Source organism: Phocoena phocoena, chromosome 3, assembly GCF_963924675.1.
Source record: "Phocoena phocoena chromosome 3, mPhoPho1.1, whole genome shotgun sequence".
Lineage (NCBI taxonomy): Eukaryota > Metazoa > Chordata > Mammalia > Artiodactyla > Phocoenidae > Phocoena > Phocoena phocoena.
Window position 1 is genome coordinate 165184640 of NC_089221.1, and position 16543 is coordinate 165201182.

The 16543-nt window shown below is 39.0% G+C and overlaps 1 protein-coding gene across 1 annotated transcript in view; it reads right to left on the bottom strand.

Moving 5' to 3' along the window:
- Positions 1 to 776: 776 nt before the first annotated feature.
- LOC136120413 (adhesion G protein-coupled receptor E2-like) overlaps positions 777 to 16543 on the bottom strand; it is a 31928-nt gene continuing 16161 nt past the window's right edge. Inside the window, 6 exon segments of the mRNA XM_065873824.1 lie at positions 777 to 1028; positions 6249 to 6359; positions 6443 to 6611; positions 7593 to 7684; positions 8048 to 8114; positions 16139 to 16374. Coding sequence (XP_065729896.1) covers positions 777 to 1028; positions 6249 to 6359; positions 6443 to 6611; positions 7593 to 7684; positions 8048 to 8114; positions 16139 to 16374 — 927 coding nt within the window.

Here is a 16543-nt window from a genome sequence, read left to right on the forward strand (position 1 = left end):
TGGGTGTTTCTTTTTAGTTGCCTTTTTGTTGTTGGTTTCTAATTTAATTACACTCTTAGCAGGGTGTGTGGTCTTTATGTTGTTGAATGTTAAGTATTTGTGGAGATTTGCTTTTAGGTCTAGTGTGGCGCATCCTGTTAGTTGCCTACCAAAATTGCCCCTTCTTGCTTACCAAAGCACTTAGGTTTTTTTTTGTTCACATTGGGTCTGTGCACTATTTTTTTTTTTGTGTGTGTGGCTTAAAACAACAGAATTTTATTCTCTCAGAGTTCTGGAGGGCAGAAGTTGAAATCAAGGTGTCTGCAGGACCACACTCCCTCTAAATGCTCTAGGGGAGGTTCCTTCCTTGCCTCTTCCAACTTTTGGTGGCTCCAGGTGTTCCTTGTCTTGTGGCAGCATCTCTCCCATCTCTGCCTTCGTTTTCAAATGGACTTCTCCTCTGTGTGTCTGTGTCTTCTCCTCTTCTGTCTCTTATAAGGACACTTGTCATTGGATTTAGGGTCCACCCAGATATCCAGGATGGTCTCATCTCGAGATCTTTAATTACATCTGCAAAGACCCTTTTCCAAATCAGATCACATCCATAGTTTCCAGGTGGACATATCGTTGGTGGGGGCATCATTCAAACCACAACACCATCAGGGAATGTGCACTATTAAAACACCTCCATCTTCCTGTCCTTGCTGCCAGGCGAGACCACATCCTCCAGTCCTGGCCAGTATGAGACATCGCTGGGTGTGAGTCCTGGGAAAGATGTTGCAAAGGAGTGGTTTCCTTTAGCCAGATCCCTCTCCTTCTTCCGTACAAGCAGACACCGTGTCCAGGGCTGGAGGAGCCATCCAGGGCTCCTGGGCTAGTGAAAGCCACAGGCTAAAGAGAGTGTGGCCAGAAGTCACAACCATCCTGGTTCCCCAGTTGGTGTCCTTGTATGGCTGTACCAGCCCTAGATTGTTTATTTCTGGACATTCTGTTACACGAATAAGATGTACCTCTTGCTGGTACATGACATTGTCTTTTTTGGGGGGAGGCTGGGGGAAGGCAGGGATGGGTTTATTATGGCTGAATGCAGTCTCTAACTGGTGCACTTAGTATATGGTCAATTTTTATAAATGCTTCGTGGGTAGTTGAAATCAATGTATTCTACATATATTCACTAGATGGAGCATATTATTTGTGTTTAAAAGTCTTTTACACGTTTTAAAATATTGGTCTCTGTCTTAGCTCAGGCTGCTATAACAAAAATACTGTTGACTGGGTAACTAATAAACAACAGAAATTTATTTCTCACAGTCCTGGAGGCTGGAAGTCCAAGATCAAGGCTGGTAGATTTGATGTCTGGTGAGGGCCCACTTCCTGGTTCATAGATGGCCATACTCTCGCTGTGTCCTCATGTGGCAGAAGGGGAGCAAGAGAGCTCTCTGGGGTCTCTATATAAATAAGGGCACTGATCCCATTCATGAAGGCTACATCCCCATGACCTAGTTACCTCCCAAGGGCCCCACCTCTTAATACCATCCTCTTGGGGCTGAGGCTTCAGCATGTGAATTTTGGGGAGCACAAACATACAGTCCTTAGCAGTTTCTGATCTATCATATACTGAGAAGCCTCTCAGTATATGATACTCTCCCACCATAAGTATGGATTACTGAATAAGTCTTATAATTCTGTCAATTTTAAGTTTCATCTATTTTGAAGAAATGGAATTAAATGAAAATATTTTTGACATTTTATGTTTCCAGATAATTGTTCCTTTTATTCTTATAGTGACCATCTTTCTCCCTAGCAATGAATATTCAACCATTCATCATCATACTAGCAAATAATTATTTAGTGCTTATTATTACTAGATAGTAGCTACTACCCTAAACTTCATATCTTTTAGGTTATTTAGTCCTCACAGACTTTCAGGAAGGTACTGGTTATTATCCCCAATTCACAGATGAGGAAACTGAGGCCTGGAAAGTTGAGGTGAGTTTACAGAGGTATGTAAGGTGGTAAGTGACAGAGTCTGGCTCTTTCTACAGAGCTTCACCCCAGGGGGCCATTCTCCATTTTAACCTGTACTCACATGATTCTATTTTTGTGTTTTAAAGTTCTTTAATTGAGGCATAAATTCGGTAAAATTTCATAAGTTTTAGTGTATACCTCAATGAATTTTATATATGTCTATACCACCCACATCAAATATAAAATATTTTATCTCCCCGGAAGTTTCCCTTGGTCCCTACCCCAGTCAATAAGTCCCATCATCAGAGGTAACCAGTATTCTGACTTCTATCACCATAAATCTGTTTTTCCTGTTCAGAGAAATAGAACCACACAGTATGTGGTTCTATTTCTTGTGTCTGGTGCCTGGTGTCTGGTGTTTTCACTTAATATAGTGCCCATGAAATTTATCTTTGTCACATTATCAGCAGTTTACTCTTTTTTTTAATTAAATTTTATTTTTTTTACATCTATATTGGAGTATAATTGCTTTACAATGTTGAGTTAGATTCTACTGTATAACAAAGTGAATCAGCTATATGTATACATATATCCCCATATCCCCTCTCGCTTACGTCTCCCTCCCAGCCTCCCTATCCCACCCCTCTAGGTGGTCACAAAGCACCGAGCTGATCTCCCTGTGCTATGCAGCTGCTTCCCACTAGCTAGCTATTTAACATTTGGTAGTATATATATGTCAATGCTATGCTCTCACTTCGTCCCAGCTTATGCTTCCCCCTCCCTGTGTCCACAAGTCCATTCTCTACATCTGTGTGTTTATTCCTGTCCTGCTCCTAGGTTCATCAGAACCTTTTTTTTTTTTTTTTTAGATTCCATATGTATGTGTTACCATACAATATTTGTTTGCTTTTTCTGACTTACTTCATTCTGTATGACAGACTCTAAGTCCATCCCCCTCACTAAAAATAACTCAATTTCATTTCTTTTTACGGCTGAGTAAAATTCCATTGTACATGTGTGCCACATCTTCATTATCCATTCATCTGTTGATCGACACTTAGGTTGCTTCCATGTCCTGGCTATTGTAAACAGTACTGCAATGAACATTGTGGTACATGTCTCTTTTTGAATTATGGTTTTCTTGGGATATATGCCCAGGAGTGGGATTGCTGGGTGGTATAGTAGTTCTATTTATAGTTTTTTAAGGAACCTCCATACTGTTCTCATAGTGGCTGTATCAATTTACATTGCCTCCAACAGAGGGTTCCCTTTTCTTCACACCCTCTCTAGCATTTATTGTTTGTAGATTTTTTGATAATGGCCAGTCTGACCGGCGTGAGGTGATACCTCATTGCAGTTTTGATTTGCATTTCTCTAATGATTAGTGATGTTGAGCATCCTTTCATGTGTTTATTGGCAATCTGTATATCTTCTTGGAGAAATGTCTATTTAGGTCTTCTGTCCATTTTTGGATTGGGTTGTTTGTTTTTTTGATATTGAGCTGCATGACCTGCTTGTATATTTTGGAGATTAATCCTTTGTCAGTTGCTTCATTTGCAAATATTTTCTCCCATTCTGAGGGTTGTCTCTTCGACTTGTTTATGGTTTCCTTTGCTGTGCAAGAGCTTTGAAGTTTCATTAGGTCCCATTTGTTTGTTTTTATTTCCATTTCTTTAGGAGGTGGGTCAAAAAGGATCTTGCTGTGATTTACATCATTGATTGTTCTGCCTATGTTTTCCTCTAAGAATTTTAGAGTGTCTGCCCTTACATTTCAGGTTTTTAATCCATTTTGAGTTTATTTTTGTATGTGGTGTTAGGGAGCGTTCTAATTTCATACTTTTACCTGTAGCTGTCCAGTTTTCCCAGCACCACATATTGAAGAGGCTGTCTTTTCTCCATTGTATATTCTTGCCTCCCTTACCAAAGGTAAGGTGACCATATGTGCGTGGGTTTATCTCTGGGGTTGCTATCCTTTTACACTGATCTATATTTCTGTTTCTGTGCTAGTACCATATTATCTTAATTACTGGGGCTTTGTAGTAGAGTCTGATGTCAGGGCGCTGATTCTGCCAGCTCTGTTTTTTTTTTTTCCCTCAAGATTGCTTTGGCTATTTGGCATCTTTTGTGTCTCCATACAAATTGTGAAGCTTTTTGTTCTAGTTCTGGGGAAAATGCCATTGGTAGTTTGATAGGGATTGCATTGAATCTGTAGATTGCTTTGGGTGTATAGTCATCTTCACAATGTTGATTCTTCCAATCCAAGAACATGGTATATCTCTCTGTCTGTCTGTATCATCCTTAATTTCTTTCTTCAGTGTCTTATAGTTTCCTGCATACAGGTCTTTTTCCTCCTTAGGTAGGTTTATCCTTAGGTATTTTATTCTTTTTGTTGCAGTGGTAAATGGAAGTGTTTCCTTAATTTCTCTTTCAGATTTTTCATCATTAGTGTATATGAATGCAAGAGATTTCTGTACATTAATTTTGTAACCTGCTACTTTACCAAATTCATTGATTAGCTCTAGTAGTTTTCTGGTAGCATCATTAGGATTCTCTGTGTATAGTATCATGTTACTGCAGACAGTGACAGCTTTACTTCTTTTCCAATTTGGATTCCTTTTGTTTCTTTTTCCTCTCTGATTGCTGTGGCTAAAACCTCCAAAACTATGTTGAATAATAGCAGTGACAGTGGGCAAGCTTGCTTTGTTCCTGATCTTAGAGGAAATGGTTTCAGTCTTTCACCATTGAGAACGATGTTGGCTATGGGTTTGTCATATATGGCTTTTATCTGTTGAGGTAGTTCCTCTATGCCTACTTTCTGTAGAGTTTTTATCATAAATGGGTGTTGGATTTTGTCAAAAGCTTTTTCTGCACCTACTGAGATGATCATATGGTTTTTATTCATCAATTTGATAATATGGTGTATCACATAGATTGATTTGCATATATTGAAGAATCCTTGCATTCCTGGGATAAACCCCACTTGATCATGGTGTACAATCCTTTTAATGTGCTGTTGGATTCTGTTTGCTAGTATTTTGAAGATTTTTGCATCTATGTTCATCAGTGATATTGTCCTGTAGTTTTCTTTTTTTTGTTAAATCTTTATTTGGTTTTGGTATCAGGGTGATGGTGGCTTCATAGAATGAGTTTGGGAATGTTCCTCCCTCTGCTATTTTTGGAAGAGTTTGAGAAGGATAGGTGTTAACTCTTCTCTAAATGTTTGATTGAATTCGCCTGTGAAGCCATATGGTTCTGGGCTTTGGTGTTTGGGCTGGGCTTTGGTTGGAAGATTTTAATCACAGTTTCAATTTCATTACTTGTGATTGGTCTGTTCATATATTCCATTTCTTCCTGGTTCAGTCTTGGAAGGTTATACCTTTCTAAGAATTTGTCCATTTCTTCCAGGTTGTCCATTTTATTGGCATAAAGTTGCTTGTAGTAGTATCTTAGGATGCTTTGTATTTCTGCGGGGTCTGTTGTAACTTGTCCTTTTTCATTTCTAATTTTATTGATTTGAGTCCTCTCCTTTTTCTTGATGAGTCTGGCTAATGGTTTATCAATTTTGTTTATCTTCTCAAAGAACCAGCTTTTAGTTTTATTCATCTTTGCTATTGTTTTCTTTGCTTCTATTTCATTTACTTCTGATCTGATCTTTATGATTTCTTTCCTTCTGCTAACTTTGGGTTTTGTTTGTTCTTCTTTCTCTAGTTCCTTTAGGTGTAAGGTTAGATTGTTTATTTGAGATTTTTCTTGTTTCTTGAGGTAGGCTTGTATAGTATAAACTTCCCTCTTAGAACTGCTTTTGCTGCATCCCATAGGTTTTGGGCCATCGTGTTTTCATTGTCATTTGTCTCTAGGTATTTTTTGATTTCCTCTTTGATTTCTTCAGTGATCTCCTGGTTATTTAGTAACGTATGGTTTAGCCTCCATGTGTTTGTGTTTTTTACATTTTGTTCCCTGTTATTCATTTCTAATCTCATAGCGTTGTGGACAGAAAAGATGCTTGATATGATTTCAGTTTTCTTAAATTTACTGAGGCTTGATCTGTGACCAAAGATGTGATCTATCTTGGAGAATGTTCTATGCACACTTGAGAAGAAAGTGTAATCTGCTGTTTTTGGTAGGAATGTCCTATAAACTTTCTTTCATGATAGATGAATGTCTTCGGTGAGTCTAGATGTAAACCACTGTGAGCCATCATAGGATATCACCTGCTTTATACCCAATTATTCAGCATGATAAGCATGTGCTGCTCAATGGATCTTTTAGTGAAGTGCTCTGGGAGCAGTACATGATCTTACCACACTGTGTTTAGAGGGATCCAACAAGGTCTTGCTGGAGAGTGTGTACTCCTCAGACTTGGCTTTGGTTTTCTTCATCCTTTTGAACCATGTCCTGTACTGCTCTTTGACCTGTAGATGCAAAACGTGCTCTGGGTCAGAACAGAGAGGAATGAGGATGGGAAGAGTTTTGAGTGGGAGTCAGACAGTGATACCTGATGGCTTAGGAGGCAGTACACCAGGAAGATGAAGACACCCAGCAGGCTGTTCATGATGGTGAAGAGGTAGGCCATGATGTGGGCAGCCGGTCCCACCTACAGGATTCCCAGACACCATGTGCATCCCAAGATGAAGAGCTGAGCTGTGGCTTTAAATGTCAGCATCCTGGGTAGGAAGCGAAAGGAGGCTCGTGGTGCACCCTGAGCAAAACAATCAAAGCCATTTCTTTTCTACACCATGGATGCCTCTGACTGAGTTGTGGCCACCCTGATATTTACTGTCAATGATTCTCAAAAAGAAATGCTTTTTCGATCCCGGATGGCATTTAGACTTGGACTGAAGTTGGTAGTGACACTTCATAATGTGGGTTTCAGTAATATGATGTTGCATGAATATCCCCAGTTTCAATCAACTGATATTACTGTGGATGTTCTGTACACCTGGCTGTGTGTTGGACCCTGTGCATTAAAAATAACAAGGGCAAGATTTTTGTTTTCACAAACCTTACAGTCTACTGGAAAGCCAAATACAAATGGTCAATGATTAATTTGTGAATGTTAGGTACCTCTGTCCTTGGTCCCTCCAATGCTGTTCCTATCCTTTTCCTCTCTATGAACTGACCCAGAGCATGCTTTGCCCAGATGATTCACTCTTTGTAAACTTGAGGAAAGCAAAGCACATCCCTAGCCTCTTAGAAGATGTGATATGTGGCTAATGAACCTGATTTCATCAGGTAGCACAGTGTGGTTGAGGGTAGCAGGAGGAGCTTGAATAAAGGTATGGGCATGAAAGGGCATCCTGGGTTCTGGGTCAGGTATGTAATTTCCTAAGTGGTTTATAAGGATGTAAATGTTCTCAGGACCTTTCTCATAGGGCCATGGTAGTAATCCCTGTTTTTCAGAACAAAGTCAATTCTCTTTGTAGCTGATGTAGTTTCATTCTTGGGTTATAGACGAATGGAATGTTTTTGGCTTGGGTGTTAGCAGAAAAACACTGTATCTGAACTTCCAAGGTGTGTGGCTGTACATCTTCCCTCAAGTCTGCTTAGAATTCCTGTGAATGTACATCAGGAGCTTGGAACCGTATGGCCTCGCTCCCGGGTCATGCTTTTTATGAGGAGCAATGTGTACCTCTGATCCATCTCACCTAGTGATCCAGAGAGTGGACATCATCAGTGTTAGTGAGGAGAGCTTGTTCTTCACAATCCAGAAGGTTATCAGGAAGAAAGCTAAATTAATCTGCAGAAACACCATAAGGCATATTGAATACATCCACACCTGCTAAATGTTCCTCCTGGCTCATCCAACACCTAAACCAGCAGGTAGGAAGGTTTTTTATTTCACTACAGTCATAGAACACCAGAGCAAACACCCAGTAACTCAGTTTGCATGGGAATTTACATCTTTAAACACTGAAAGTCCCGTGTCTAAGGAAACAATCCTTCCTGTTTTTAAAATGGAAATTCCTGCATCCTGGGGGTCCACTCATTCCTGAACAAACTGGAAAAATTGGTCACTCTGCCTATACTCCTCTTTACACCTCTGCTTTTGATTCACGCTCAACCAGATAGGAAGGATGCTCTGATGTCATCCATTACTCACAGAGAAGATGGTGCAGACAGGGCCAAGAAAGGTCCATATAAATCCTTTGTCTGTGTGGAGCCAGCATCTGTGAGAGAGGTGGAAGGAGATTCAAGAATATATTGGCCTTACCAGTCCCCTCCACCAGGAAGTCTACACAAGCCACTGAACCAACATTACCCACTGGGGGCAGACAGCAAAAACAATGGGAACTACAAACCTGCAGCCTGCAAAAAGGAGACGCCAAACACAGTAAGTTAAACAAAATGAGAAGACAGAGAAATATGCAGCAGATGAAGGGGCAAGGTGAAAACCCACCAGAGCAAACAAAAGAAGAGGAAATCGGCAGTCTACCTGAAAAAGAATTCAGAATAATGATACTAAAGATGATCCAAAATCTTGGAAATTGAATGGAGAAAATACAAGAAACGTGTAAAAAGGACTTAGAAGAAGTAAAGAGCAAAGAAACAATGGTGAACAACACAATAAATAAAAAAACTTCTCTAGAAGGAACAATAGCAGAATAACTGAGGCAGAAGAATGGATAAGTGACCTGGAGATTAAATAGTGGAAATAACTACAGCAGAGCAGAATAAAGAAAAAAGAATGAAAAGAACTGAGGACAGTCTCAGAGACTTCTGGGACAACATTAAACGCACCAACATTCGAATTATAGGGGTCCCAGAAGCAGAAGAGAAAAAGAAAGGGGCTGAGAAAATATTTGAACAGATTATAGTTGAAAACTTCCCTAACATGGAAAAGAAAAGAGTCAATCAAGTCCAGGAAGTGCAGAGGGTCCCATACAGGAAAAATCCAAGGAGAAACACACCAAGACACATATTAATCAAACTATCAAAAATTAAATACAAAGAAAAATTATGAAAAGCAGAAAGGGAAAAGCAATAGATAAAAAACAAGGGAATCCCCATAAGGTTAACAGCTGATCTTTCAGCAGAAACTCTGCAAGCCAGAAGGGAGTGGCAGGACATATTTAAAGTGATGAACGGGAAAAACCTACAACCAAGATTACTCTACCCAGCAAGGAACTCATTCAGATTAGACGGAGATATTAAAACCTTTCCAGACAAGCAAAAGCTAAGAGAATTCAGCATCACCAAAGCAGCTTTACAACAGCTGCTAAAGGAACTTCTCCAGGCAGGAAACAAAAGAGAAGGAAAAGACCTACGAAAACAAACCCAAAACAATTAAGAAAATGGTAATAGGAACACACATATCGATAATTACCTTAAACATATATAAAATAAATGCTCCAACCAAAAGACATAGACTGGCTGAATGGATACAAAAACAAGGCCCATATATATGCTATCCACAGAGACCTACTTCAGACTTAGGGAAACATACAGACTGAAAGTGAGGGGATGGAAATAGATATTCCATGCAAATGGAAATCAGAAGAAAGCTGGAGTAGGAATTCTCACATCAGACAAAATTGACTTTAAAATAAAGACTATTACAAGAGACAAAGATGGACACTACATAATGATCAAGGGATCAGTCCATGAAGAAGATATAACAATTGTAAATATTTATGCACCCAACACAGGAACACCTCAATACATAAGGCAAATGCTCACAGCCATAAAAGGAGAAATCGACAGTAACACAATCATATTAGTGGACTTTAAACCCCACTTTCACCAATAGAGATCATCCAAAATGAAAATAATAAGGAAACACAAGCTTTAAATGACACCTTAAACAAGATGAACTTAATTGATATTTATAGATATTCCACCCCAAAACAGCAGAGTACACTTTCTTCTCAAGTGCTCATGGAACATTCTATAGGACAGATCACATCTTGGGTCACAAATAAACCTTGGTAAATTTAAGAAAATTGAAATCGTTTCAACTATGTTTTCTGACCACAATGCTATGAGACTAGATATCAATTAGAGGGGAAAAAAATGTAAAAAATCGAAACACAGTGGATGCTAAAAAATATGCTGGGGCTTCCCTGGTGGTGCAGTGGTTGAGAGTCCGCCTGCCGATGCAGGGGACACGGGTCTGTGCCCCGGTCCAGGAAGATCCCACATGCTGCGGAGTGGCTGGGCCCATGAGGCATGGCCGCTGAGCCTGTGCGTCTGGAGCCTGTGCTCCGCAACGGGAGAGGCCACAACATTGAGAGGCCCATGTACCGCAAAAAAAAAAAAAAATATATATATATATATATATATATGTATATACATATATATGTATATACATATATATATATATATATATGCTACTAAATAACCAAGATATCACTGAAGAAATCAAACAGGACATCAAAAATACCTAGAGGAAAATGACAATGAAAACATGACGACCCAAAACCTAAAGGATGTAGCAAAAGCAGTTCTAAGAGGGAAGTTTATAGCAATACAATCCTACCTCAAGAAACAAGAAAAATCTCAAATAAACAAACTAAACTTACACCTAAAGCAATTAGAGAAAGAAGAACAAACAAAACCCGAAGTTAGCAGAAGGAAAGAAATCATAAAGATCAGAGCAGAAATAAATGAAATAGAACAACAACAACAAAAAAAAAACCAAAATAGCAAAGATCAATAAAACTAACAGCTTGTTCTTTGAGAAGATAAAGAAAATTGATCAACCACTGCCAGACTCATCAAGAAAAAAAGGGAGAAGACTCAAATCAAGAGAATTAGAAATGAAAAAGAATTAACAAATGACACTGCAGAAATACAAAGGATCACGAGAGATTACTACAAGCAACTATATGCCAATAAAATGGACAAACTGGAAGGAATGGACAAATTCTTAGAAATGCACAACACTCCGAGACTGAACCAGGAAGAAATAGAAAATATGAACAGACCAGTCACAAGCACTGAAATTGAAACTGTGATTTAAAATCTTCCAACAAACAAAAGTCCAGGAACAGAAGGCTTCACAGGCGAATTCTATCAAACATTTAGAGAAGAGCTAACACCTATCTTTTTCAAACTCTTCCAAAATATAGCAGAGGGAGGAACACACCCAAACTCATTCTACGAGACCACCATCACCCTGATACCAAAACCAGACAAAGGTGTCACAAAGAAAGGTCTCTACAGGCCAATATCACTGATGAACATAGACGGAAAAATCCTCAACAAAATACTAGCAAACAGAAGCCAAGAGCCCATTAAAAGGATCGTACACCATGATCACGTGGGGTTTATCCCAGGAATGCAAGGATTTTTCTATATACGGAAATCAATCAATGTGATACACCATGTTAACAAAATTAAGGATAAAATCATATGGTCATCTCAATAGATGCAGAGAAAGCTTTCGAAAAAAATTCAACACCCACTTATGATAAAACCCTTCCAGAAAGTAGGCATAGAGGGGACTTATCTCCACATAATAAAGACCATATATGAAAAACCCACAGCCAACATCATCCTCAATGGTGAAAAACTGAAACCATTTCCACTAAGATCAGGAACAAGACAAGGTTGCCCACTCTCACCACTATTATTCAACATAGTTTTGGAAGTTTTAGCCACAGCAATCAAAGAAGAAAAAGAAATAAAAGGAATCCAAACCAGAAAAGAAGAAGTAAAGCTGTCACTGTTTGCAGATGACATGATACTATAGATAGAGAATCCTAAAGATGCTACTAGAAAACTACCAGAGCTAATCAATGAATTTGGTAAAGTAGCAGGATACAAAACCAATGCACAGAAATCTCTGGCATTCCTATACACTAATGGTGAAAAATATGAAAGTGAAATTAAGAAATCACTCCCTTTTACCATTGCAACAAAAAGAATAAAATACCTAGGAATAAACCTACTGAAGGAGATAAAATATCTGTATACAGAAAATTAAAAAACACTGATGAAAGAAATTAAAGATGATACAAATAGATGGAGAGATATACCATGTTCTTGGATTGGAAGAATCAACGTTGTGAAAATGACTCTACTACCCAAAGCAATCTACAGATTCAATGCAATCCCTATCAAACTACCACTGGCATTTTTCACAGAACTAGAACAAAAAATTTCACAATTTGTATGGAAACACAAAATACCCCGAATAGCCAAAACAATCTTGAGAAAGCAAAACGGAGCTGGAGGAATCAGGCTCCCTGACTTCAGACTATACTACAAAGCTACAGTAATCAAGACAGTATGGTTCTGGCACAAAAACAGAAATATAAATCAATGGAACAGGATAGAAAGCCCAGAGATAAACCCACACACATATGGTCACCTTATCTTTGACAAGGGAGGCAAGAATATACAGTGGAGAAAAGACAGCTTCTTCAATAAGTGGTGCTGGGAAAACTGGACATCTACATGTAAAAGAATGAAATTAGAAAACTCCCTAACACCATACACAAATATAAACTCAAAATGGATTAAAGACCTAAATGTAAGACCAGACACTGTCAAACTCTTAGAGGAAAACATAGGCAGAACAGTCTATGACATATATTACAGCAAGATCCTTTTTGACCTACGTTATAGAGAAATGGAAATAAAAACAAAAATAAACAAATGGGACCTAATGAAAGTTAAGAGCTTTGCACAGCAAAGGAAGCCATATACAAGGTGAAAAGACAACCCTCAGAATGGGAGAAAATATTTGCAGATGAAACAAGTGACAAATGATTAATCTCCAAAATTTACAAGCAGCTCATGCAGCTCAATATCAAAAAAACAAACAACCCAGTCCAAAAATGGGCAGAAGACCTAAATAGACATTTCTCCAAAGAAGACATACAGATTTCCAACAAGCACATGAAAGACCGTTCAATATCATTAATCATTAGAGAAATGCAAATCAAAACTACATTGAGATATCATCTCACACCGGTCAGAATGGCCATCATCAAAAAATCTAGAAACAATAAATGCTGGAGAGGGTGTGGTGAAAAGGGAACCCTCTCGCACTCTTGGTGGGAATGTAAATTGATACAGCCACTATGGAGAACAGTACGGAGGTTCCTTAAAAATCAAAAATAGAACTACCATACGACCCAGCAATCCCACTTTTGGCCATATACCCTGAGAAAACCATAATTCAAAAAGATTAATGTACCACAATGTTCATTGCAGCTCCATTTACAATAGCCAGGACATGGAAGCAACCTAAGTGTCCATCAACAGATGACAGGATGAAAAAGATGTGGCACATATATACAATGGAATATTACTTAGCCATAAAAAGAAACGAAAATGAGTTATTTTTAGTGAGGTGGATGGACCTTGAGTCTGTCATAGAGAGTGAAGTAAGTCAGAAAGAGAAAAACAAATACCATATGCTAACACATATATATGGAATCTAAAGAAGAAAAATAATGGTTTTGACAAACCTAGGTGCAGGACAGGAATAACGATACAGACGTAGAGAATGGACTTGAGGACATGGGGTGTGGGAAATGTAGGTTGGGAGTAAGTTAGAGAGTAGCGCTGACATATATACACTACCAAATGTAAAATAGATAGCTACTGGGAAGCAGCCGCATAGCATAGGGTGATCAGCTCGGTGCTTTGTGCCCACGGAGAGGGATATGAAGGATGGGAGGGAGACCCAAGAGGGAGGGGATATGGGGATATATGTATACATATAGCTGATTCACTTTGTTATACAGCAGAAACTAACACAACATTGTAAAGCAATTTTACTGTAATAAAGATGTTAAAAATAAAAGAATATATTGGCCTTTGTGGATAAAGAATCGATAAATAAACATATCCGTCATCCTCCAAAGTATTTTTCTGCCTCCGTTATTAATAATAATAATAAATATTATTATTGCTTTTTTTGGTAAGAATATTTCACATAAGAGCTACACCCTTAGCAAATTTTAAATATACAACACACTATTATTAGCTATAGGCACTATGCTCTGTAGTAGAGCTCCTGAAGTTATTATTTTGCAGAATTGAAAGTTTGTGTATACCCTTTATTTTGGTAAGGGACATGGCTGTATACTTACTCCCAATTCATCAGGCTGTATACATGAATTATGTGCCGCTTTTTACATGTACAGCAAAGTTAAAAAGTGGTTTTAAAAAAGAAAAATTTTTTTAAAAGGTGTTTTAAGTTTTGGTCTTCAGATACACTGGCAGAAAAATATACATGTTTTAAAGAAAAAATGAATAGAGAAGATAATTTATGGTTTATTGGAGCAATATTGAGTGTCTCCTCCTGTATAAGGATTTGTACTTGGTTTTGAAGGCCCAGTTCTTGTTAAGACAGAGTGATGTCTGTCATCAGGGAGTTCCTAGCTAGGTGGGCACATCAACAATCAGAAAATAGAAACAATCAAAATGATGAAGTTTACAATCAAATATGAGGAACTGTCTGAACATGTAGCTGGATCTATAACCTAGTCAGGGTTATAGGAGATTCAGATATTGGGAAGGATTCCCTGAGAGAATTAAACTGTGTTTATGCTGAGATGTGGATGATGAGTAGGTGTAGATAGGATAAAAACATTTGGGACAGCCAAGGAGAGAGAGAGCGAGAGAGTATGAGAGAGAGAAACAACAGTAAGCCTGACACTGCTATGGCAGGGTTCATGAGCATTATGTAATTTATACTTCATGACAACATAGGTAATCAATTGATCACAGGTCAGACATCTGAGGCATAAGGATACAAAGTCAGTAACTGAAGTTCACACTAATAGAAATGATCAAGTTGGTGTTTCATCCCAAGTAGGGAATTGTGAATGATTTGGGAGGTGTGAGGACCATGGAGAGGGTTAGCTGGATCCACCAGGAAGAACCTAAGAGAGAGCTACTAAGGCAGGAGTTAGCAAACTGCAGCCTGTGGTCCACGTTGGGCTGCTGTCTGATTTTGGAAATGTGTTTTACTCAGTCACAGTCACATTCATTTCTTATAGCTTTTCTGTGGCTGCTTTTGAGCTACAAGGATAGAGGTGAGTCATTACAACAGAGACCATATGACCCACAAAGCCAAAATATATACTATCTTGCCTTTCACAGAGAAAGTTTGCTGACATTTTTGCTAAGATATCTAGGAAGGCCGGCGTGCCAGGGCCCATCTGATGCAGGTTAACATTTTTATCAGCATAGGACTTTGTTGTGGGTGACAGTCTGCACTTGCTCACATCTCTGCTACTGATAACCTGATTTAAAAATGGCAGGGGAGCTGAATAGACATTTTTCAAAGAAGACATAGAGATGGCCAGCAGGCACATGAAAGAATGTTCCACATCACTAATGTTAGGGAAATGTAAATCAAAACCACAATGAGATATCCCAGCACAGCTGTCTGAATGGCTCTTACCAAAAAGGCATGAAATAACAGTGAGGATGTGGAGAAAAGGGAACCCTTATATTACTGTTGGTAGGGATGTAAATTGGTGCAGCCACTATGGAAGACAGTATGGAGATCCTCAAAAAAAAATTAAGAATAGAACTGCCATCTGATCCAGGTATCTCACGTCTAGATACTTATCCAAAGACTACAAAAACACTAACTCAAAATGATATATGGACCTTTATGTTCACTGCAGCATTATTTACAATAGATAAGATATGGAAGCAACCTAAGTGCCCATCAACGGATAAAGAAGGCATGATACACACACACACACACACACAGCCACACCAGCCATGGAGTACTACCCAGCCATAAAACTGATGAAATCTTGCCATTTGTGACAACAGGGATGGACATTGGGGGTATTGTGCTAAGTGAAATAAGTCAGGTGGAGAAAGACAAATACAGTCTGATTTCATACATATGTGGAATACAACAAACTATAAACAAACATGAGAAATGAACAAACCAAACCAAACAAGCCTCCTCCCCCCGTAGATACAGAGAACAGAGTACTGGCTGTCACAGGGGAAGGGGCATGGTTGAGGGGAGGCAAAATGGGTAAAGTGGGTCAACTTTATGGTGATGGATGGAAACTCAATTTCTGGTGGTGAGCAAGTTGTAGGTATACAGAAGTAGAAATATAAAGTTGTATACATGAAACGTATATAGTGTTACAAAACAATGTTACTTCAATAAAAACTATATCTTAAAAAACTAAAGTGCCATGTTGGTTCTGTGATGGCCATGGTCATGCTGGAGAAGATAAGTACAGTGGAGATTTGCTTTTACCGGGTGGGTGTTCCATAAAGATGGGGCCTGGATGCTGCAGAAATGGCCACAATCACAGCCGGGACTCCGTAGCCCACTGGGAATGTGAGTTTCTTCATGGACTTGTTGACACTAGAGTAGTTGACCACTGTCAGGTTGTGTACAGTGAGGAAGAGGTGCAGGCCCTCCAGCAGCATCCAGGTGAAGGAGGCCAGGTAGAGATAGTGCAAGGCATCTGCGATGATGGCACATAGCACCTGGGGAAGGAGGAAGGTGTCACCAGGAGGGATTGTCAGGGTGTAGCATGACCCCAGGACCTCTTCTATACTTCATCACTGGGGAGAACTCTGACGTATATGAAGGAGTTGTCAGTGGAGTGTTTGTCTTCTAATTGTGCCAGTCAATGCGAAATTGGCTACTTACATA